General features: G+C 30.8%; 1 protein-coding gene across 1 annotated transcript; it reads left to right on the top strand.

Moving 5' to 3' along the window:
* The first annotated feature begins 1493 nt into the window (after positions 1-1493).
* LOC134724529 (sorting nexin-29-like) lies at positions 1494-26869 on the top strand. Its single transcript, XM_063587615.1, has 21 exons — positions 1494-1659; positions 3121-3185; positions 9247-9380; positions 9762-9838; positions 10371-10545; positions 11179-11249; positions 11958-12131; positions 13756-14026; positions 14498-14595; positions 15969-16050; positions 16508-16572; positions 17579-17642; positions 17921-18049; positions 18715-18800; positions 19336-19442; positions 20266-20382; positions 20819-20871; positions 22701-22791; positions 23133-23273; positions 23678-23817; positions 24202-26869. Exons 1-21 carry the CDS (start codon positions 1653-1655, stop codon positions 24323-24325), a joined length of 2271 nt encoding a protein of 756 aa, XP_063443685.1. The 5' UTR covers positions 1494-1652; the 3' UTR covers positions 24326-26869.

Below are 26869 nucleotides of genomic sequence, written 5' to 3'. Positions count from 1 at the left end.
CAGGGAGAGTGCCTGTGTCAATTGATTTTTGAAAGATGGCGGATATACTTGGTGCGAGTTCTTCTGCACATGTTTTAAGGACAGTGTTTGGTATTCCGTCTGGTCCCATTGCTTTGGATGGATTTACGTTTTTCAATAATTTTTGAACTCCTTCTGATGTTATGTCCAATTTTGAAATGTTTGAAGTTGATCTTTTCTTTAGTGGTGGTATTTGTGAGTTCGGATCTAATTTAGTGAATACTGATTTGAATTGGTTATTTAGAATTTCTGCCTTTTCTTTGCTGTCGTTTGTAAGGCCTCCATTTGACTTTAGTGGTGCTACTCCTATATTATCTTGTTTCTTTGCTTTCATGTAGTTCCAGAATGGTTTAGAACTATTCTTTTCAAAACCTGCATTGATGATGTCATTAATATAGTTCCATTCTGCTTTTCTAAATTGGCGTTTGCAGTCTTTTTGGAATTGTTTATATTCTTTGTAACTTCCAGTTTTTCTAGCATGTTTGTGCAACCTAGCTTTCCGTTTTAGCATTTTGCGCAGTTTTCTGTTTAACCATGGGACTGAGTGCTTTTTCTTTATCATTTTAGATGGTACGTTTGTATCAATTGTTGCTTGTACACCGTTCTTGAAGGTTTGCCAGGTTTTATCTATTGGCATATCGTGTATATGATTATAGATGTCCTTTTTTATCATATTTATGTCTGTTTTAATCTGATCCCAATTTGCTTTCCCAAACATGTATCTTTTCTGTGGGCGTTGTTTGCAATAGTATGGTTTTATCAACGAGTCTGTAATGACGATATCATGGTCTGAAATTCCTGGTGCATTGCCAGTTGATTTAATAAGGGACGGGTTGTTTGTAAATACCAGATCTAACAGATTTCCCTCTCTTGTTGGTTTGTCATGTATTTGAACGAGACGTTCAAATACGATACTTTTTTTGTCTTAAAATTTGCAAAATTTTATTACATGCTATAGTTATAATATAAAAAGACAAATTAATGGCAAGTTTATTATATAATTTATCATATGTGTGAGAATCGGACGCCTGTTTAATTAATTTGGATATTATTTGAATGATTTAGTTTTCAAAAAAACCGCTGACAGGGGACAACATGATTTTAGGGGGGGTTGAACATTTAAATTACAATATTTTATTGGAAGAAATATAAGAATGAGTGTTTAATTGGCAAGAGTTGGTGCATTATATAATTTAGTTCATACTGAAACTTGAAATTTTCAAAAAAGATGGTTGAATAAAAAAATAATTGCTGGTGAAGTGGGGGACATGGAAAATCGACTTTTTCAGATATTGTCTCATATACAAAACTTAATGAATAATCGAAATCAAGATTTTTGCGCTATAACGCAAAGGTTATATCGCAAAGGTTTGCGTTTAACGCAAACATAGGAAGAAAAATGTGTGGCGCTAATACGCTTCCGTACTATTCTATAATACTTTCCATGCTATAATTTACCGGAAACTGCCTCAGGTTTTTAGCTGTCAATTTATCACCTGATACCAAGGGAGATAACTAATGCAACACAACCCACTTTCTGAACGATAACAGATGAAAACCACAAACAAATATTATTCAAAATGTTTAAGAGAGTGTGAATGTAACGAATATCAATCCCAATCTAAGAATGAACAATGAATGGTAAATCTTCGAAGAACAATCTAGATCTCTGTGAAATTAGGGATATGTTGACAAAGGACACCAAAAATAAACATCAAAGTCTTGTTATCAACATCATCTGATCAATGTCATTAATGAAAACATAACTTTCATATATATAGTGTTTAACTTTATAACAACAGTTGATAACCTGAGCTACCACTATAAGATTTTGCATGAATAGTTTTATGTAGATCATGTTAGGATTTTGCGTGGCAATTAATAAACTCCTCTTACTCATAGATACCAAGATTTTTTAGAATTTAACGTCAGACATGCATTTTGTCTTTTAACTTAAGGTTCATCATAACAAATGGACAAATATGGCCGTATTTTCACCTCAAAAGCTACTCTGTATACAGACTTACCTGTGCTGTTTGGAAAGTTTTAATGCCTAGCATCCACTAGATATATAAAAGTTAAATGCATTTTGTGGTTAAGAAAGATAAAATCATTCTTGGTTTTTGGTGGGCATTTGTTTTCCTTTCTGCAGAAGGTGTAAAAAAATTATAGAATAAACAAACACCTGAATTACTCTGATACTGTCCACTCACTGACTCAGATAAACTCTTTAACTCACCTGTAGTTGTGAAGATACCTGTTGTCCATGTCAATTAAGGACAATCAAACCAATACAAACCAGTTGTTTTTTACCTGAGGTAGCATCTCATAGTTGTACCACAACTTCGTTAATTTTCACACCTTTTGCATGATGGAAAAAAAATGCCCATCAAAATCCAAAAGAGATTTTATCTTTCTGAAACACAAAACGCATTTAACTTTATTATATCTATTGGATGCCAGGCATCAAAACTTTTCCAACTTCACAGGTAAGTCTGTACTCAGAGTAATTTTTGGCATGTAAATACAGCCATATTTGTCTGTTTGTTATGATGAACCTTAAAAGACACATCAGTGACACTCATATAAAAAAGTTTGAAAGCCCAAATAAGTACGAAGTAAAAGTGCATTGAGTAACCCAAATTCCTAAATGTTTTGCCAAACACAGCTGTTTATAAAAAGACTCATAATTAAGTAATGCTCAAATAAAAAAGTTAAAAAGTCCAAATAAAGATCATGGTAGTTGGAGACCCTAAATTCCCTTAAGTTTTGCCCAAGAACAGCTTAGATAATCTATTCCTGTGGTAGAAAAGTTTACATATTTTGAAAACTGTAAACATTTGATTTATGACTATGACCAAATCCATGACAAATCACCCTAATGGCCCCACTTTCTTAATAATCACCTCACTCCTGTTCACCAACTCTTATGAAAAAGGGTAAAATTTCATTGAAAATAGGTTGGATAATTTTGCCCACTTATGAAATGATTTTAAAAAAAGGTTTGAATATACAAAAACAAAATTGGAAAAAAGATGTGCAACTAAATCAGCTTTTAAATGTTCATAATAAAAATTCATATTTTTTTTTTCATTTTTACAGGTGATGAACAACATGTAAGTGAAAGACAGAATCTTCTAACAAGGCTTCTTGATGCTGTTAAACAGGTAAATAAGACAGTCAAAACCTCTTTATCAAAAGACCTTTGTAATTTAATTGTTATCACACAAGATTCTGAACAAACTATGTTGTTGGCATGACACGGGTTATGTTCTTCTCATATATGTAATGATGGTATGATACTAAACCCCTAACGGGAAGGATTGTGCCTGATATTCATATGATGATTTAGAGTTGGGGTAATTATAACTGTAATCATTAATCAGCTGTAATTGATTACAATTTTTCAAGTAATCATTGTTATCATTAATCAGCCCAAAATCTGATTACATGTAATTTAATTTAATCAATTACTTTTCAAAATACCCTGTAATCCTGATTACTTTTTGATTACATTCTGATTACAATGCAAAAAATCTAAAGGTTTGTTTTTATTGCAATTACCAACTCTAGTGTTTATAGCTGTAGGGCAATATATATGATCAAAGATAAATCATACATTTGAAAATTTATCTAATTACAGTATAGCAAAAACTAAATTAAAATGATTTTTAGTACTTATATTTTGTTTACAATTTGATTAAATAATCATATTAAAATTTGACTTAGTTCTAAACTGGTAACTTTGTTTCATCCATATTTTAACTTCCATAAACTGCATAAAGTCTGGAAGAGGTAAGAAAACAAACAGCTAACTCTTTATAAACCTTTATTTAATTTCAAGTCAACATAATTCAGAGATCGATGATGATAAAGTGTAATTGGTCATTACCAATAGGACCAGTGACACAATGTTTGTGTATAAATATGTCAGTGTATATAGTGAAATTTTCAGATTTATTAAATAGATGAAATTTTAAGTCATTATTTTATAATATATCAAATAAAAGACTCTTAAAAATACTATAGTTATATCAAAAACATTTATTCATTAACCTCATTCAAAATGTTTTTTTAGCTCACTGGGCCCGAAGGGCCAAGTGAGCTTTTCTCATCACTTGGCGTCTGTCGTCCGTTGTCCGGCATTAACTTTTACAAAAATCTTCTCCTCTAAAACTACTGGGCCAAATTAAACCAAACTTGGCCACAATCATCATTGATGTATCTAGTTTAAAATTTGTGTTTTTTGACCCGGCCAACCAACCAAGATGGCCGCTATGGCTAAAAATAGAACATAGGGGTAAAATGCAGTTTTTGGCTTATAGGGTGCTATAAACAGTTTCGTATAAAAAACTAGGGGTTATTCCCCGACTAAAAATAGACTTGAAGGGAAGTCCCTTTTTATCAACACAATTGGTAAAAAAGTATCATGTTTTTTATATTTGATTGTAAAAATAAGTTAATTAGCTTCAATTAAAACAGGTTGAATGATTAAAATAGTTTTTATACGACCGCAAATTTTGAAAAAATTTTCGTCGTATATTGCTATCACGTTGGCGTCGTCGTCATCGTCGTCCGAATACTTTTAGTTTTCGCACTCTAACTTTAGTAAAAGCGAATAGAAATCTATGAAATTTAAACACAAGGTTTATGACCATAAAAGGAAGGCTGGTATTGATTTTGGGAGTTTTGGTCCCAACAATTTAGGAATTAGGGGCCAAAAAGGGCCCAAATAAGCATTTTCTTGGTTTTCGCACTATAACTTTAGTTTAAGTTAATAGAAATCTATGAAATTTTGACACAAGGTTTATGACCACAAAAGAAAGGTTGGGATTGATTTTGGGAGTTTTGGTTTCAACAGTTTAAGAATTAGGGGCCAAAAAAGGGCCCAAATATGCATTATTCTTGGTTTTCGCACAATGACTTTAGTTAAAGTAAATAGAAATCAATGAAATTTATACACAATGTTTATGACCACAAAAGGAAGGTTGGTATTGATTTTGGGAGTTTCGGTCCCAACAGTTTAGGAATTAGGGGCCAAAAAGGGACCCAAATAAGCAATTTTCTTGGTTTTCGCACCATAGCGTTAGTATAAGTGAATAGAAATCTATGAAATTTAAACACAAGGTTTATGACTATAAAAGGAAGGTTGGTATTGATTTTGGGAGTTTTGGTCCCAACAGTTAAGGAAAAAGGGGCCCAAAGGGTCCAAAATTAAACTTTAAATTAAAAGGGATTAATATAAGTTGTAAAAACTTGTTTCCCAATCCACTATAAACAAATATGTTTAAACTAAACTAAAATTAAACTTTGTTTGATTTCATCAAAATTGAATAATTGGGGTTCTTTAATATGCCGAATCTAACTGTGTATGTAGATTCTTAATTTTTGGTCCCGTTTTCAAATTGGTCTACATTAAGGTCCAAAGGGTCCAAAATTAAACTTAGTTTGATTTTAACAAAAATTGAAACCTTGGGGTTCTTTGATATGCTGAATCTAAAAATGTACTTAGATTTTTGATTATTGGCCCAGTTTTCAAGTTGGCCCAAATCGAGGTCCAAAATTAAACATTGTTTGATTTCATCAAAAATTGAATAATTGGGGTTCTTTGATATGCCAAATCTAACTGTGTATGTAGATTCTTAATTTTTGGTCCAGTTTTAAAATTGGTCTAAATTAAAGTGCAAAGGGTCCAAAATTAAACTAAGTTTGATTTTAACAAAAATTAAATTCTTGGGCCTCTTTGATATGCTGAATCTAAACATGTACTTAGATTTTTGATTATGGGCCCAGTTTTCAAGTTGGTCCAAATCAGGATCTAAAATTATTATATTAAGTATTGTGCAATAGCAAGTCTTTTCAATTGCACAGTATTGTGCAATGGCAAGAAATATCTAATTTCACAATATTGTGAAATAGCAAATTTTTTTTTAATTAAGAGTTATCTTTCTTTGTCCAGTATAGTAAGCAAGAAATATCTGCAAGAATTTTTTTTAATTGGAGTTATCTTTCTTTGTCCAGAATCAACTTAAATCTTTGTTATATACAATATACAATGTTTATTCACTTTTTACTACCAACTGATAAATTTAAATAATCTTTACCATTCAGTGATAACAAGCAGTTTTTTTACATCTAAATATTTTATGATGTATTTAAATGAGTAGTAATTGTTGCAAACTCCATTAGAATATTTTAATTGAAATTAGTTTTGGAATAAGGGAAAGGGGGATGTGATTAAAAAATTGGGTTCAATTTTTCTCATTTGAAATTTCATAATTAAAAAGAAAATTTCTTCAAACATTTTTTTGAGAGGATTAATAATCAACAGCAAAGTGAATTGCTCTAAGAGAAAACAAAAATTTTAAGTTCATTTGAATACATTCATTCTGTCAGAAACCTATGCTGTGTCAACTATTTAATCACAATCCAAATTTAGAGCGGAATCCAGCTTGAATGTTGTGTCCATACTTGCCCCAACCGTTCAGGGTTCAACCTCTGCGGTCGTATAAAGCTACGCCCTGCGGAGCATCTGGTTAAAAATTAGATTAAATACACATGTTTTAAGGGGAGACAAACTGTAAACATCCTGTTTTTTTGGCAGTGAAAAGTGCAAAACTTATTTGCACCCACTGTAGCTCTTTTCAGAGCAGGCGAACGTAGCCTGAAGCATAAATTTTTAGAAAGACCAGGTAAAAACCTATGAAATTCATACAGTTTTGAATATAAAAAATGTGCATGTATCATGTCTGCATGTGTGTGCACATGGCCTGATTTCATGTTTTTTATGCATAGATTAGGCAATGTTTTTCCCATTTTCTCTTGATAAAACTTTTTGGTACTATTAAAAGTACAATTTATTTTTATTTCATTATAAACTAGAGAAAATTCTGGTTCTAATCTAATCTTCATTAACATTAGCACCACTAAGGGTCAGTTATAGATGGTCCCTCAAAATATGACGTCATAGAAAAAAACTGTTGATTGCACCCATAACTCAAAAACGAAAGCATTTAGAGCAAATCTGACATGGGGTTAAAATTGTTTATCAGGTCAAGACAACCCATTGTTGAGTTACTGCCCCTAAATTGGTAATTTTAAGGAAATTTTACTGTTTTTGGTTATTATCTTGAATATTATTATAGATGGAGATAAACTGTAAACAGCAATAATGTTCAGCAAAGTAAGATTTACAAATAAGTCCACATGACCAAAATGGTCAGTTGACCCCTTTAGGAGTTATTGCCCTTTATAGTCAATTTTTAACCATTTTTCGAAATCTTAGTTAACTTTTACAAAAATCTTCTCCTCTGAAACTACTGGGCCAAATTTTACCAAATATAGCCAGAATCATTATTAGGCTATCTAGTTTAAAAATTGTGTTTTGTGACCGGGCAAACCAACCAAGATGGCCGCTACGGCTAAAAATAGAACATAGGGGTAAAATGCAGTTTTTGGCTTATAACTCAAAAACCAAAGCATTTAGAGCAATTCTGACCGGGGTTAAATTGTTTATCCGGTCAAGATCTATCTGCCCTGAAATTTTCAGATGAATCAGACAACCCATTGTTGGGTTGCTGCCCCTAAATTGGTAATTTTAAGGAAATTTTACTGTTTTTGATTATTATCTTGAATATTATTATAGATGGAGATAAACTGTAAACAGCAATAATGTACAGCAATTTAAGACTAAAAAATAAGTCTAAATGACCAAAATGGTCAATTGACCCCCTAAGAAGTTATTGTCCTATATAATCAATTTTAAACAATTTTCATAAAATTTGTAAATTTTTACTAACATTTTCCACTGAAACTACACGGACAAGTTCATTATAGGTAGAGATAATTGTAAGCAGCAAGAATGTTCAGTTAAGTAAGATGTACAAACACATCACAATCACCTAAACACAATTTTGTCATGAACTGTCTGCTTCCTTTGTTTAATTCACATATACCAAGGTGAGCGACACAGGCTCTAGTTTTAATTCATTGTAATCAGATGTAATCATGAGTACTTTGCAAATGTAATCATTAATTTAATCAGATACTTACAGAAAAGATGTAATCATTAATTTAATTTAATCGTACAAATGACAAAGTAATTGTAATTTAATCAATTACATTGAAAGTAATCGGACCCATCTCTGATCATAATCTTTCAATCAGTTTAATCGAAGTCTGGAGCTGGCATGTCAGTTAACTGCTAGTAGTCTGTTGTTATTTATGTATTATTGTCATTTTGTTTATTTTCTTTGGTTACATCTTCTGACATCAGACTCGGACTTCTGTTGAACTGAATTTTAGTGTGCGTATTGTTGTGCGTTTACTTTTCTACATTGGCTAGAGGTATAAGGGGGGGGGGGGGTTGAGATCTCATAATCATGTTTAACCCCGCCACATTTTTGCGCCTGTCCCAAGTCAGGAGCCTCTGGCCTTTGTTAGTCTTGTATTATTTTAATTTTAGTTTCATGTGTACAATTTGGAAATTAGTGTTGCATTCATTATGACAGAACTAGTATATATTTGTTTAGGGGCCAGCTGAAGGATGCCTCCGGGTGCGGGAATTTCCTCGCTACATTAAAGACCTGTTGGTGACCTTCTGCTGTTGTTTTTTCTATGGTGGAGTTGTTGTCTCTTTGACACATTCCTCATTTCCATTCTCAATTTTATAATCTAACTATCAAAAGATTAAATCCTAAATACAATACATAAGTACATGAATGAAACAAATTGGAAGCAATAATCGACACTGACAAATATGAACAGTAAGCACTTGAAATTCAAACTAGAGCAATACAATCTCCTGACAAAGCATGAAGGATATTAAGTATTTTATAAGGGTATGTTTTTCATGCTGAACGCATGCCACTCCAATCACAATATCAGAATTGACTATTGTCAAAATATTGGAAAGATGTGAAGGAAATTAAGAAAAATGCACATTTTTTGACTGGGTTGGATCTAAGCATGCTCAGTAAGCAATACAATGTTATGACTTGAAGACTAATTTGACTGTTTCAAAAGTTTGTTATTTGCTTGTCTTGTCTGGATTAGAGAAAACAGGTTACTATTGATTCATTATTACTCATGGGATACCATTTTTCACGGATTTGAATCCACTAAACAGATATTATGTTATAGATAGGTCAGTTGCCACAAAATTCATTTTGAAAAATTATATTTAATATTTTGAAATCTAATCAAGCTCATTTTCTATTTTTTACTCAGTGCCAGGTACGGTTTGGTGGTAGAACAGAATTAGCTGCCGATGCTGATAGTCGTGTTTCCTGTCTCTGTGCTGCATGGGAAGCTGTGTTACAACATGGGTTAAAGCAAACTAGTAAAGCTTTTCAGGCTCTCAAGTAAGGATTGCGTTTTACCAGCATTTTAAATATTTATCTATTAAAATTCTGAAAAGTACAAAATGTAATTGCAAAGTAATCAACAAATATAAATTCTTACAAAAGTTCATCAATGTTAAGATTTGAACTTGGTAAAAAAAAATATATTTCCTGACCTTACTGAGTATGAATCCTGGAATACATTTTGGTTAATTCTGGTCTTTAAGGAATTGATCATGACTTGAAAATTTAACGTGTCTTGACTCTTGCTTTATATATTGTACATATAATTTGGTTAGACCTGTATGATTATTTTTTACTGAGAATTGAAAAATGCAACATACAAAAACCAAGTGGTTGTATTCTTGGAGGAATAACAGACAGTTTTTATTTAATTTACAGGCAGGTTACAGAAATAACAGGCCTAAACAAAGTATCAGATGTCATTGCTGACATAACAAGTAAAGAGATAGAACCAGGTATGGTCATTTTATACAGATGAAAATACATTGATTTAGTTTATTTCATCATTTAAACATTTTAGCATTTTCCTATTGAAGATCCAGAACACCCAAAAAAGGACAACCAAAAGATCATAAAACACTACATGAAAAACTGAAGGTTTCTTGAACTTTCATTTTCCTATATTTCCAATCTAATAAGAAACTATTTTAATGGGAAAAAGTTTTACTAAGTTCTGCATGTTCATGCCTGCTAGGTTTACATAAGGTAATAGTTGTCTACTGCAAATTATTTCTTGAACTTTTTTTTATTTGACAGTGTGCACCACATTTTTTATGTTATTTCGAATAGACAGAAAAATATTACAGTCATTTCTTATAATTTAATTCTAAATTCCATTTTAAACCGTAGAAAACCATGAAAAAACGTTGATGACATCACGGTCACATAACTAAATTATGTCTATGGGCTGATAACAAAATAATGTCAGCCAATCAGAAGACGCGTTACATCCAAAATTAGATTATATATATTTGTTGTCTTTTACAGAGTACTGGTTATATGTGAAAGAGCATCTAACAAAACATGAACAGGACCGATTTTTTACGCTGAAGCATATAAACACAGATGCTGGACGTGGGAGGGCGTGGCTTAGAGCCTCACTTAACGAACATTCACTTGAACGTTATATGCATATGTTATTAGAACGTGATGAACTACTTAGGTATTTATACTTTCCCCATTTCCATTCTCAATTTTATTTGATAACACATTTTTTCCACATCAATAAATTTTGTTTACAATATTTGAATTAGACAAAGCTGACATTTGAAAAATAGGGTTTCCACAAAATTTACTGCCTTTTTACTGTGCTTCATCATAGTATTTAAATGAAGAATGGTAAGAATATCAGTTTTAAACAACAATTTAAACTTAACTTTGGCCTGCTGACATTTTTTTATAAGAAGAAAAAATCCTCTTCCATAACATTATCATTCCACAGATAAAAATTAATTCTAGGATATTATAATGTAGTAAATAAAAAAACAGATTTATTACTCTAGTCATGTTTAGGGCCCTTTATAACTTGCTGTTTTTAGTTGTGAGCCAAGGCTCTGTGTTGAAGAAGATACTTTGATCTATAATGGTTTACTTTTACAAATTGTGACTTGGATAGAGAGTTGTCTCATTGGCACTCATACCATATCTTGTTATATCTATTATGTTTGATTAGGATTTGCATGTTAATTATAACGTTTAACCTTTAACTATCCTCGACCGTACTAGCATTTAACCTTATTGAAAGAAAAGCATGCAATATGTATAAATAAGAAAAAGGTTTATTTTGTTTTTGCAGTAATCATTATGAAAGCTGGGCATTTTTACGAGATCAAGAAAGAAACAGTATGTTACCTAACATGGCTGCTGGTGAGTGGGAATAAGGCTGTGTTAATAGATATAGGAAGATGTGGTGTGAGTGCCAATGAGACAACTCTCCATCCAAATAACAATTTAAAAATTAAACCATTATAGGTTAAAGTACGGCCTTCAACACAGAGCCTTGGTTCACACCGAACAACAAGCTATAAAGGGCCCCAAAATTACTAGTGTAAAACCATTCAAACGGGAAAACCAATGGTCTAATCTATATAAACAAAACGAGAAACGAGAAACACGTATATATTACATAAACAAAGCCTTCTTTCATATAACATTTAAGTATGGTACAAGACATCTTATATTACAGGGCACATTCATGCCACACTGTAAGTTAATTCTTATGACTTGTAATGATGAGGAGGAAAAACAAAGAATATGAGGAATCCGTTCATGACACAAAATCAACAAAAATAACCAATAAAAATAAAAAACACAAGAAGCAAAGGAACAGCACTTTTATTGCTTTTCTTCATCTCAAAGTTAGTATGTAATTTTTATTTTGAAAATGCTCCTTTCTAAACAAAAATAAAGTTTTATATAATAGCCATAATTCTACGGGTTGCTATAGCTCAGAATGTCTTAACTATATAAAATTAGAAGATGTTGTATGATTTCCCATTAGACAACTCTTCAGAGGTGACCAAATGGCACATAATAAATGCTCTATATAAAAGACTTCTGTGGTTTTTTTTGAAGGGCTTGGATCAATACTGTTTGCCATTAATGTGGATAACTCAGATTTAAATACAGTGAGACGTCCAACGACAGCTGTCAATATACCTAATACAGCCAAGCTGGTTGGTCGATTGGAAGAGGAGCCCCGCCCAGTTATAGCTGGGGAGGAGAGTCCTCCTGGATCAGGATCTTTTGGTCTGTTTACATTATCAGGTGTATTTAAGTTTGAAAATAGGATAAAAAAAAAATATTCAATTTCAACTTTGAGTTATACCTCTTTGAAACATACAAATTGCTGAATTTCTTGTTGTATGTTCTCTTACTTTGGTTTGTCTCTAACAAATGTTGTAAAACTCATACACATGCTTTACTATAAAACACAGATCAAGTTCGAAATTTTGTTAGGTCACATTAACTGTCCATGAGTTATGCCCTTTGAAAGCAAAAATAAAACCTTTTTTTTTTGTGTTTTCTGTTCCCTTAGGCCACATTTTTTTAATTTGTTGGTTTACGGATTTTCTCCATGAAAAAGTCGGGTCGGTCGGTCGAAAAAAAAAGAAGAAAAAAAAAGAACTTTCAAGACAGAAAACTGATATGCAAAATAAAAATATATTTCACCTTTCTAATAATATGTTTGTCATACTATTTTTTCATCGTTCTTAAATTTTAGTTTGATGAAATATTATTGCTCAGCTGTAAACATCGCATGTCATTGTCTAATAATTTCCCGTAAAAAAAAGGGGGTACACTGACAAAGATGAAATTAAATCGTCATTTCACAAACAAGAAAAACAGATTCACGTCAGTTATTTTACTTAGCTTTTAATCAAAACTTGGTGAAAAATAATAAGGACGAAAACTGATAAAGAAAAAAAAAGTAAAAACGTCATACGAAAATAAGTTTCAACACACGTGTCAAAAACTAACAGACCCGTTCACTGGAAAAACGAGAACATCAGGTTAAATAATCTGTTGTCATGCATTCCCGTTTTTTTATCCAAATGGACGATATTTTTTTTATTATCTATAAAACAAGAAAATATCAAATGATTTGTTAAAATTCAGTATTTTAACTTGATGTCTGTTCCACCTGTCCACATTTGGACAAGTCTATTTATTTGAGAACATGCATCTTACGGACTGGTGACAAATAAGGGAAACGAACTTATTGTGTAATTGGTTTTAAACACAGGTTTCGTTCCGCAAAATTATTTGCGCGAACGACATTTCAAGGTCATTAATAATTGATTTGTCTATTTTTAGAAACGTAAACTGAAAGTTTCATTTTTCACAACAGCAAGTGTCATCACTTCTGTTAGTGATTAATGCATTTCATTTCATAAAAAAGGATATTTTAATTATTTTTCAGGGATAATGCATTTGTTAGGGTCAGCGAGAATAAAAAAAAGCCTGAAAATTCAATTTTATTTTTATTTTGGAAATCGGCAAAATCGGGTCGGCGGATCCGTAAACCAACAAATTAAAAAATCCTGGCCTTACTTTAGTTTGCCCCAACTGATAGTTCTAAAACTGGTAAACAATGCCCCTTTGTAAACAAAATAATTTCAGACTTGGTTTTTTTCCCATTCTTTAACTTTAGTTTGCCATGACCAAAGGTAATAAAACTTAAATATACACAATGCTTATAATCACAAAACTGTCTGAACTATGTGAATCCTGCATCTGTATGTGAAAGTTAACTCATGCATATTTACAAGCAGAGGCATCTGTCACCCATAGACACATTCTCCATTTATTGAGAATTAAAATTTCAGAAAAAAGGAATGTTTATTATGACAAAACTTTTTCAATTTTATAGATTCAAAAAAGAAAGAAAAGAAGAGAAAGAAGAAAAATACTCACATAGTTAGTTTTGATGATGGGACTTCACAAACTTTATTTCATCATGTGACTTCATCAGATCAGTATTCCACTCAGCAGACGGACAAGATATCAGATATATCTATATCTGATACCTCACCTGTGGAGGATATTCTGAGGAGAGAGTATTCCTTAAATAGAGAACCAAGTATTGTTTCTAATACATCTCTAGACCAAGCTTCTGTTAGTTCGGCAGATTTTGATGTTAGGTAATTCATAATTAAAAAGATATATTGTCAAAAAAAAGTTATATGCTTGTGAAAAATACTGTCACAATGGATATGCTTAAATTTTTCAATGAAATAGAATAAACAAATGTTTAAAAATCAGATGTCTAGAACTTTAAACAGTGTTCAGTTTTTATGTTGCATATTTTTTTTCTCATAAAAAATTCAAAATATGGATATTTTTTTACATTGTATATAAAAGGACCTGATGAAAATAATAATGCAAAGTGCTATTGATAATTTGCCATTAGAAAGAAAAAAGACTTTCAATAACGCCCAATAAAGTATGACAATTTAACCATATGATCCAATAAAAACTTTGGGGGAACATGAGTATACTATAGTTACTGCTCATAAGCAGTACTGAAAGTGTTACTCATGACAAACAAAACTATATAATTCTTTAAAAGTCTATAAACTGTTTGTGTTATATTAATATCTTATTTATTTCAGTGAGAGTACAATGAGACCAGTAGATTTTTCCGGTGATCCAATAGATTTTGGTATTTCTTCCTTCAGAGCAGAGTCGAGTAGTATACTAGGATCGTCTGGTTAGTACTTTAACTTAAGCACTTGTCAAGTACATGATTAAGGAAGTAATACATATTTTCAGGAAAAAATATTTGGTATTTCTTCCTTCAGAGCAGAGTCTAGTACATGTAGTAAACTAGAATCATCTGGTATGTACTTTAACTTAAGCACTAGTCAAGTACATAATTAAGGAAGTAATACAAAACTTTTCAGGAAAAAACACTTCAAAGTTTTGTCCATATGTTACAAGGTTGATTTTTTTTAAGGAAGCTGATGCTGCAAATATTTTTTTACCCTTAAAAACTGATTTGTTTTGACTTTTATTTTATGTATTAATTTCAATTTTGTTTTGAACAACCTACCAGATCACTAAACCATTTTCTTTCTTCACAACATGAACTCCTCAGGTTAAATATTGCATTTCTTTTTACCAAATCTTTCCATCAATACATGTAAATTCTTATAGAAATGAGTCAGTTAATGAATTTCTTTTTAACATAAAACATCAAGAATATAAGGTGTTTTTTAAGCTGCACAATAACATAAACAAAATATTGTTTTTTTAAATAATTCAGGGACATTTTATACTAACAGGACATGTCTCTATCGATTTTAACAGATAACCAAGCCGTCTGTTTAAAGCTACCACCCAACAATAAACTTAGTTTGGTATCTCTGATATACGATGCTAGTAGCTATTTGCATATTTCACAGTTGATTGTAATTATGTAATTAATATTAGTTGTTAATATAAGATCCATTTACAATGACAAAAAATATAAGATTTTGAAAGAATGATGAATTATTAAACTTGGACATATCGCTTTAAAGAACATTCCAGTTGTGTAAAATGTTTACATATCAAACAAGATGGCAGCTTCTGAAAATTCAAGGAACAAATACATCAAATACTGTTTCAGTTTCCTCAGCAATTCAAATTATACATTGTTGAACAATTTACTTGTTTCAGTTTACTCATAGCATCTTATTATATGCCTTTGTATGTTTTAGTTTTATCGTGGGTTCTAATTATAAATCGTTAGATATTTTAGATATTTCAGTTTCCTCAACAATTCTAATTATACATCGATGAACATTTCATTTGTTACAGTTTCCTTATAGTATCTTGTTCCCCTTGGTACTTTAAATGGATTCTAATTATACATCGATGAACATTTCATTTGTTACAGTTTCCTTATAGCATCTTATACGCCTTGGTACTTTTAATGGATTCTATTTATACATCTTCGTACATTTTCATGTTTCAGATTCCTCATAGCATCTTACACGCCTTTGTACGTTTTAGTTTCCTCATGGTTTCTATTTATACATTGTACATTTTCATGTTTCAGATTCCTCATAGCATCTAATTATACACATTTATACATTTCAGTTTCGTCTTCGGAACATGGAGGTATTGATGTACAGTCAGCTGCCTTTGCTTTAGATATGGTTCAGAGAGGAATGGACAATAGGTTAGATTTCAGTCTTGAAACTTTTATCTGAGTCAGATCTTGGTCTGATATGCTACTGTCCAATATCTTGCATTTTATACAACTATTGTTAAAATTTGTGAATTAATGCATTACATATCAACATCACTTTATGAATGTCTTTATAATAGAAATCTTCATTTCTAGAATCATACTCATAATCTCAAATTATTATAATTTATAGTTGATACGGATTCAAAGCTAAAGTAATTTATGTAAACATTTAATTTATTCTATCTAATTTGTCAGACTGTCAATCACTAGCTCACCTGGTCCTTCTCATCACTTTGTGTAGGTTGTTTTTCATCATGAAACTATTACAAAAATCTTTTTTTTAAACCACTGGGTCAAATTTAACTTGAATTCTTAAAAAAATAAAAGGGGCTGCATCATAATTTCTTCTTTAGAATTTAACAATGTTGTTTTTATGTTTCTATAGTTACAGAACAGCAGGAGATGGAGGGAATGATAAAGAAAATATAAGAAAAGATGCCATGTCAACAAGTAGGTAGATAAAAGTAGTATGAGGTATGATTGCTGATGTGACTACTCTCCGTCAGAGACCAAAAGATAGAAGGTTGGCAACCATAGGTTACTGTGGCCTTCAACAATGAGTAAAAACCCAGACTGCATAGCATAATGAACAACAAACTATAACCTCTGACTTGGGATAGGCATATGGAGAATGTGGTGGTGTTAAAGATGTTCTCTGGCACACCAATCCTCCTCAGAGTATGTTTGTCTGGATCTCTTGTTACTGGTGTTTTCCTTACAATATTTATAGATTATTCATAGTTCTTAAAATAAGAGGGAGTTTCTGAGATATGAACTTTGAGATAAGAAGTAGCAAAGAAGCCTTCTTGAGTTTTATTGTTCTTTCTGAGAAAATGTCAATGGTGTAGGCTCATGACGCCATTTATTCACTTCTACTCCAATGATAAAAACCATATCACTCAACTAACCTGATTGAATATTACCATTCAGAAGATTAATGAAAATGTTAGACAATTGCGATAATTTATTTTTAGAATATTGTTTAATCTGGTTCATGTTTGTAAAAAAAATATATCTTCAATTTACATGAGAATGACAACTACTGTAAAACTACTTTTTTTTTGCAGATATTTTCTATCCCTTTTTCGCGTCCGTCGATTTAATTTCAAGATTTTCAAATTTATTTGAAGTAGATGAATAAGGAACGATCTAGTTTTTACATATTCAAGACGATATATAATTGCTTAATTTTTACTTTCAAAAATAAGTTGGTTTACAGTATGTCTTCTCTCATTAAACATTAACCAATGCTTGTTGCCAATTTTCTATCTGAAAAATTTGTTGGCTCTTTCTATGTTTGAGTGATATAACAGGGAAAAAAAACATTCAATATTGTTATCTTTCCATTTTTTTGATTGTTGAAATATCAGTTAAAATAAGATGTACAAATAAATTAAGAATTAAGCAAGTAGATTATGAATAGTAGTCAAAATAATTTTGTTATTTTTCTTTGTAGATGAATTAAAACAAGCTGTTGTTGCCATGATGGTCAGAAAAGATGAGGTAGAAGAACAAAACAGGTTATTATTGTAAAAACTTACCTAGTGTACACATTTAATTTGCAACTGGTCATATATTTTGATTTCAATGACATTTATCAGCCGCAGAATGAATATTGCTAAAAAAAAATAGGTAAAATTTACATTTTCTTTTATGCAACTGCAGTTTTATAAGTTGCTAGTATATACCGTTTATACTACTTTTAGCCCTTAGTTTTGACATCCAGTAAGCCATTTCTTGTATTTAATAATGATATTTTTTTCTGATTTATTATTGTATCTGATATTTGTACCTTTAGGAATTTACAGATGATGTTAGAACAAGAAATGGAAACATCTTCCACGCTGAGAGCAGAGATAGAAGACATGAAAGTTCAGTCTTCTTCCAAGCAAGAAAAAGAAACTACTAAATACCAGTCACTTCAAAAGTAAATCTCTGTTAATTGAAACTTAAAAAAACACATTATAAACTTGTTGCTTCTGATTTGCTTTTCTGGATACACCTTTACCAGGAATAAACAACCCTAACATTTTGGAACCAAGCAGGTACTGACAATAATAAACTGTGGATTCATTTATTTTCATGGATTTAGGGAAAATAGCATTTTTTGTGGATATTTGATTTCATGGTTTTGCCAATCTCTGCATACAGGACTCATAAAAAATTCTTCATTCGTTGAACATTTGACAAAATTCATGGTTCATATTTTCCCACCAAACCTATGAAATTTGGTACCCAACAAATAATAATGAATCTACTGTATAAATATCTGAAAACGTGAAGAGCTACATGTATTTGAGTAAAAGGGTTAAGCAAAACATATTTTATTCTGTATAAAGGAACTTTAAACAAAGTATGGAAATAGATAGAAATGTGATCTCAAAGTCTTGATGTAGTTTAACAAATCATTTAATCACTTATTTATATGTATTCATGTTTCCTTTCAAATAACCAATTGATGCTTTCTAGACAATAAATTAAGAATACATAGGACAATTTGTGACAAATTTCACCTTTTAAATCTAAAAATCAAAATGAAATCTTGTTGAAATATGGTTGGAATTAGAAAGATTAAATACGATTGTATTTCAGAGAAAATGAGTTGCTGAAAAATCAGTTAAGACGTTATGTGAATGCTGTACAGATGCTGAGAGCTGAAGGATCACAGGATGAAAGCTGTAAGGACACTTTGTATTATAATTACTGTTAAAATTGTAGCATCAAAACGTTTTGTGATTTGCGTTTTTCAAGCTTTTTTAAAAGCATTATTATAATTTTGCGTTCTGTATTTGTACCTGCTAAAATTGAATCATTCAGTTTAAAGCTATCTTCACTTTTAACCATAACACAGGTCCAGCAGCCCAGGCTTGTAAATTGCTTTTAGGCCTGTAAAAATCTTCTCTACAGACCAACAGAATCTAACTAACATATTCCAAAAAGTGAGCTCCTGGCCCGTAGATTCGAAGTGTTATTGTGAAGATTGTTATGTAGTACAAATAAAACTGTTGAAATTATTCCTAAATACCATTTGATAAATTATGGAAGTACTGAAATATACATGTTTTGCACCAACCTATATAGGCTATTAAGATATATGACTAATTTCAAATCAGATAATGTAAATTCAGAAATTATTGCAAGTTTTTATGATGTGAATTAGTACTTTTCAAATTAAATAACTAGTATTTATAGTAGTCAATCTTTATATTTCAGTACAGTTAGGAGTTCCTGTAGAGGAACCACAGCCCAATATACCTCCTGCTAAATCTAATATAGATTACAGCCATGAAGCTTCAGAATATGAACAGAAACTCATACAGGTAGGATGTCATTTTTCAGATACAAAAATGATTGAGGCACCATTATGGCATTTCTTGCAGAAATGTTTATATTTGCATAATAAATTATTTTAATTTAGTGTGAATGTGTGTTGAGTGCTAATATCCAGTAACAAATATTTCATGCCTATCTTGACTAACACATTAACATACAAAACAGCACCTTTATCCACCTTGTGCAGGATTTCAATTCACATAAGCTCTTCTATTTAGTATTTCAAATCTCATCAGAACTCTACTTTATATATCTTTTTAAATTTCAAAAGTAGAAGTCCATGTGTTTCCAGTATGTCTGTCCTTACTATGATGATTTCGCTATTTGATATAAAATTTGGGTTCAATAAGTTATTCATTAAATTGTGTTGAAATCAACTTCAATCTGTTCATTATGATATGAACTTTTACAAATATATGCTGAGTAAGGCTTTTGACCCTAATATTGAGATCCATGAACATGAAATATGGTAGCTTGAAAGGGGCATGGTTTTTAAAAAAAAAAGAAATGTTAATATAAAAAAAGAAGATGTGGTATAATTGCCAGTGAGACAACTCCTCACAAGAGACAATGAAACAGAAATTTTCAACTATAGGTCACTGTACAGCCTTCAAAAATGAGTAAAACACATATCACATTGTCAGCTATAAATGATTCGAAAGGACAAATTTGAAACAATTCAAACAAGAAAAACTATTGGCCTGATGTATGTAAAACATAATGAATGAAAACAAAACAGTGATTGTTGATAGGTCGCTAAAATGCATTGAATGTGTATGCTTTAATTGAAATTAATTTATTTGTTTATAGGTAGCTGAAATGCACGGAGAGTTGATGGAATTTAATGAGATGTTACACAGACAATTGAATCACAAAGAAGCATATATCCGGAGGTTACAGCAGGAGTTAATTGATCTGAGAGGACCGGTAATTATGCTTTACTGAGTGAAAAAAATGCACTAGATTAATGTTTAATGACCTATTATTATATTTAAAACACAAAAAAGGCACACAGAATTCTGGATAACAAAGGCAGGAACACATATAAAAAGTTAAAGTCAAACTTCAACTCAAAAAAGGTCCACTGCCCATTTTGGGATACAAACAATATCGATGGATAAGTGACTGAAAAAAGGCCAATCATTAACGTATAATGTCATGCAAAATTTTGTCATCAGTTTTACTGTGTATAGCTTATATTTGTAATGCTTGATTTGGGAGGGAAAATCAAAGAAAACGATAACATGAAATAAATTAAAAAAAAATCAACATTGCTTGAAGAAGCTGTAACTTCCAATTTGATATAAAGGCAAAATCTTACCACACCTAATATGCAGAATATTTGATTACTTTATACTTTCAGTTACCTAGAGATTTACATATGCATGGTGATCAGATCTCTGGTGATTCAGATAGGTATGTGTATATACTGCCAGTTTACAAAATATATAAGATAAATATTTTTTTGGAATATAAGGGAGTAAGCCGATAAAATTGGGGCTAATTTGGCTGATAGGGACTCCTAAGGCAACACTAAGAAAAATCTGAAATCTAAATCAGATAAAAACCATATTACAAAAGTATTGGCTTAGAAATCACATTAACATTTTATTACAACCTTATGATAGTCACATGGTATACTATGGATTCATTTATTTTTGTGGGTACCAATTTTCATAGATTAAGGAAATATAAAAAAGAAGATGTGGTATGATTGCCAATGAGACAACTATCCACAAAAGACCAAAATGACACAAACATTAACAATTATAGGTCACCGTACGGCCTTCAACAATGAGCAAAGCCCATACCGCAAATAGTCAGCTATAAAAGGCACTGATAAGACAATATAAACAATTCAAGCGAGAAAACTAACGGCCTTATTTATGTAAAAAAAATGAACGAAAAACAAATATGTAACACATAAACAAACGACAACCACTGAATTACAGGCTCCTGACTTGGGACAGGCACATACATAAATAATGTGGCGGGGTTAAACATGTTAGCGGGATCCCAACCCTCCCCCTAACCTGGGACAGTGGTATAACAGTACAACATAAGAACGAACTATTAAAATCAGTTGAAAAAGGCTTAACTGATCAGATAGACAAAAAATAAAAGTGGAAACTTGTTTGTGGATCTTTAATTTTGTGGTTTTGCCGAGGTCAGTATACCAGCCTTAAGTAAATTTGTTAATTGTTGAACATTAATTTTGTGGTTCCCCTGTATCCACAAAATTAAAGAAAATATTAAGGATTGTCACAAAAACAAGAAAATTTGTTTATACTGTTTCTGGGATAGAAAGATAAAATTATTGCTTTTGGTTAATGGTAAACATAGGATAATTTTTAAAAATATTCAGCTGATGGTTATTCTGTATCTGTTCTCTAAAGACACACCAGCTTGATGCACCAATAAAAACTGTAGCCATGAGATAGCCAAGAGTGCACAAAGTGGCATTAACAGTCAATCAATCAATGGTTATATTTGTTGGGATTGAATAAGAACAATTAGATTGACAACTTTCGAGTTCGATGCATCTCCGTCAAAAACTCTGATTTGCCCCAAAGTTGGTCCTCAGGTACAAAAAGCGTCAATTTTGACGTTTTTTTCATTCTTTTTCTCGACCTGTAAGTCCGATAGATGCTAATAGATGCATCCATCTGCAGTTTACATATAGCGTGGACACCAGTGAACACTTTTATCACAACAGTTGTTAGGTTGGAGTGAAACTGATCTGGGTTCATCAGTGTAAAGAAGGTCATTTGCACCAAAATTCACAAAATTTCCGAATTTTTCCAATTTTGAACTTTAACTGGACTTGCAACCGGAAGTAGTCGTTTCCTCGGCGTATTTTGATAATAAACACGACCAGTCGTTTGGTGCCTTTAGGTTAACGGTATTTGTCAAGGTTTCAGTCCTCTGAACTCTGTGATTCAGACCTTGAAGGTAAGCCCACCCCTCCAAAAAAAAACAATTTTGTCCAATATCAAACTTTGAAGTTCGTATTTGAGCTCAAAATGATTATTTAAAGTGAGAAACATGACATGAATAGTTTCAGATTGAGAAAACATGCATACACTACGAATTAAATGGTATTACGATGACCTTTAAATGTATGGAGCGCCATTGATGCCAAAATAACGGTATTCTGGGTACGGCCGTAATATTACGGCCCCCTCATGACAAGGGTTAAATATATGTTTATGCACATGTCTCAAATGAAATAGTTTTATTTTCAGCCATTCAGTGCAATCAAAATCTCTTATCAATATATGGATTCCATCAGCATTCATTAGAGGAGGCCCAAGGGATAATTATCATGTTTATCAGGTAATTAAGACACATTATTTCATAATCCACATTGAGAAACTGTTAAGTTAGATTTATATGCATCTTAAATTTAAAAACTGCATTGATTTTGTAAAACATTACCTAATGATTTATAATATCTATTTTAGATTTCAAAATGATCTGAATGAAATATAACCCCTCATAAAATTACCAAATCCAAAATAATTTAAACTAATTTCTATGTATATTGAGGTGTAAATGTTTGAATAAGGAGAAGGATGGAAAAAATTAAAGAAAATAATTTTAGATTCTTTGCTCTTTAATTGATGGCATATAGTGCAAATATATTTTATACTTGTATACATTTTTTTGGTTTTTAGGTTTATGTAAGAATTAAAGATGAAGAATGGAATGTGTATAAACGATACAGTGAATTTAGAGATTTACATCTTCATCTACGGAAGAAATATCCAATTGTTAATAAATATGAATTTCCACCTAAGAAAACTATTGGGAAAAAGGTAAGGACAGATTAAGGATAAAATATGTTATAGATTAAAAATAGATATACCATCATTTAACTTGTATAAGAATGTTTTTATGGGCTTAATTAGTAAACAAAATGTTTATTTCTGGTATATTATTTCACTTTTCAATAGAATAGAGAATGGAAAAAGGAAATGTGTCTAATATACAAGCCAACAAACAGGTCTTCAATGCAGGGAGTTTAATTCGTAGCTATCAATGCCCCTTTAAATGTGAGTGAAAAAAGATGATGTGGAAATCATGCCCTTAAATTTGTGACCTTAGCCAGTCAAAATAAATGTACAAACAATGTTGTATCTGAGTTTGGCATTGATTCATATAAACAATTACCACAATACTCGTCATCACCTAGTATCTTATCTGCTTTTCAATTTTACAGGATGCCAAAGTTGTTGAAGGAAGAAGGAAAATGTTTCAGTCTTATTTACGTAGTGTTGTGAATTACCTATCAGAAAATGATCCCGGTTTAGCAGATAGTATATGTAAAATAAAACTCTCAGTCTTTCTACCGTTCTTCAGGTAGGTATAAGAATATTTTGTATATGCCAAATGTGAAATTTAATGAGTTTATATAACTGAACTTTATTCTTTGTTTTCTAACATCCTTTTAAAGTTAAAATAAAATATGAGATATAAGAAGATGTGGTATAAGTGCCAATGAGACAACTCTAAATCCAAGTCACAATTTTTAAAAGAAAAATCATTATAGGTCAATGTACAGTCTTCAACACTAAGCCTTGACTCACTCCAAATTAAACCATTTTAATTACAAAAAGGTAGTTGACTGGTAATTTTATTTGCAATATTTTACAATATGAATACAATACAACATGACGACAGTAACCCAGCAATAAAAATGACTAAAGTCATTTCCTTTATGTAATCAACTAATATTTTTTTCAGTGATAAGCCTATAGAAAAGGGAGATAAAAAGAAAATAAAGAAGACTGTGTCGTCTGCATCGTTACCAGGAAGTGTTCCTGAACCAATAAGGGAGACAATGCAAAATCAGTATGATGGATTATAGCGATATCATGACAGATGGTTGTAAACAAACTCATGCTTCAAATGTGATATTATTTTTTTTGTATTTTTGTAAATTTCCTTCTTCAGACATTGAAGGCTATCTGTTGCTTAATGCCCTTTTGTTTAGGAAAAACTTAGATGCATGCAAACAAAAGGCAAAAGAAATATTTATGTACCAATATATACATGTGACAGACTATTTATAGTCAGATCAGGATAGATTTTTTTAAATTTTGATACAAGGAATGGACCTACTGCTCAAAAGCTTCTAATAATTTCATTTTATAAATTTGTGCTACATATTTTATCATAGGTTTATACAATGATATTTTAATGAGTCAACTCTAACATATCTATAGATATCAATTTTGGGCACCTCCAAATGTTGTTTTCCAAAATTGGGAAATCTCCCATGATAGGTCAGTTTTCTGACAGGGAAGAAGTTACACAACAAAACTCCCTCAGAGTAGTTTACTAAAATTTCTTACAACTTCTTACATACTATTTTGATTTGTTATTGTAAACATATTTATAAAAGACATGGTATCATATTACCTTGGCTTGAGCCTTTTTAACTTATAATTTTGTATTTATCAAACAGGGTAAATTGATGATTAACAAAATCAACAAAACTGTGATAAAAAATATAATAAAGAGTGTGTATTCAAAAAAGGAAAAACTTATGGGAATTTGGCCAGTATTATGATTTAATAATATTCATTATAAAAATGATTTGCACTTTTTGCACCATGCAAAACAGTATAATTTTTATTTTTTTAATATTAAACAAGAAAAATAATAACTATACAGAAAATTAACCATAAAAACCTGTTGAATGCATGTTATAAACCTTAAAAAGTTCCTTTAACAACTTTCTATTAATAAGTACATGCATTATAAATAAATGTAGAATGGATTTTTAAAATTTTTGTCATGATATTGTTGACTTACCTCCCTTTGTCCATGTTTATTTTAACTTGATATTTTACCATGTAAAGTTGATATACTTGCCAATTGTTCTTTTTGTCAAAATATTGTACAAATGTATTTGTCTATATCAATGTATATTATACTTTAATGACAATTTGTAATTTGCAATAGTGTGTATTTACATTTTAATTCAGGGGACCTTGATTTTAATTTATACTTTTTTTTTAAAAGAAAAAAACCAAATGTAATATTCAAAGCATTGATTTTAATTACTGAATGATTTAATTTTGCTCTTGATTTTGATTTGGTATGGTCAGTTCCATTAAATCCAAGTGATAAGGAGAGTGGGCTATAATGGTTTACTTTTATAAATTGTTATTTGGGTGAAGAGTTGTCTCATTGGCACTCATACCACATCTTCCTATATCTATATCAATAAAGACACTTTTTTATTTCTTCAACAAAACATAAAATCTATAGCACTTTATATGAAAGAAATACAGTATGTGTATGTCTTAAATTCTTAGCAGAATATGATTTTCACTACTGGTTGTGTATGTTTTTATAAGTTTGTTTTATGGTCTAGGTCAATGATATTAGTTTTCCTTGCTTTTCACTAGTTTTATCAATGTGATATAATGAGAAAAGTCTGCAATGATACATGATGTCATAAAGAGAGGACACAATTGTTTTGTACATTTCCTGAAAAGAATGTCTTTGTTTACTTACATATCAACCCTAAGATAAGAGAGACAGATTTGTTCACTGTTTCTTGTTTGTTGCAATATTTCTCCACTTTTGAATTGTAAATATAAAGTACTGTGGATGCCTTATTGTCTGTTTGATATCAATTTTCGTTGGTTTCGTGGGTTCAAGTGAACCACAAATTCAAATGTACAATGATTTACAAATATTCTATCGTCTTTGTATGCAGAGATTGATAAATCCAGGAAATCCACGAAAATTGATATCAACGAAAATAAATGAATCCACAGTATGTAAAACCCCTTGCCTTTTAAATTTGATAAATTATAATGTCTTCAATGGAGACTTGTTTTATCTAAAGGTGCTGATAAAGTCTTTCTATGTTTGCATTTCTTACCTTAGATTAGATGACAGTGTTTAAAAGTAAACAAATATTTTAAATTTTTTTTTTTTTTTTTTAAATGCAATGTACATTTTTTTTAAGGCTTGGATATTGAAATGAAATTTTTAAATATTTTTTAAGCAACATCTAAATTTTTAGAATCATGGCTGAATTAATGAATTTGATGAGTCAGGCTAATTTTCAAAGTGAAATACAAATGTGAACATGTGTTGTGATAAATGAAATACACATGTCAACATGTGTTTAAAGATTATATTTAGAGATTATGGGACCATGTGCAATATGGGGTTCAATTTTGCTTTGCATTAGCAGTATGTTTATAGTATAGCTTATATTGTTTATATTATTGCTGCAAAACTTTTATGTAATGTTCAAATAAAATATACATATTCATGTAATTGGTCAATACTCAAACAATTTGCATATTCAAATTTAAAGTAATATTACACCAGATGTAAATATACCATTGACAGATAATTGTAAGATTAAAAGATCAATGTGAATTTG

This window comes from Mytilus trossulus, chromosome 7 (assembly GCF_036588685.1).
Source record: "Mytilus trossulus isolate FHL-02 chromosome 7, PNRI_Mtr1.1.1.hap1, whole genome shotgun sequence".
NCBI classification, from domain to species: domain Eukaryota; kingdom Metazoa; phylum Mollusca; class Bivalvia; order Mytilida; family Mytilidae; genus Mytilus; species Mytilus trossulus.
The sequence above is the reverse complement of the archived record's forward strand: the minus strand, read 5'-3'. Positions and strand labels throughout refer to the sequence as shown.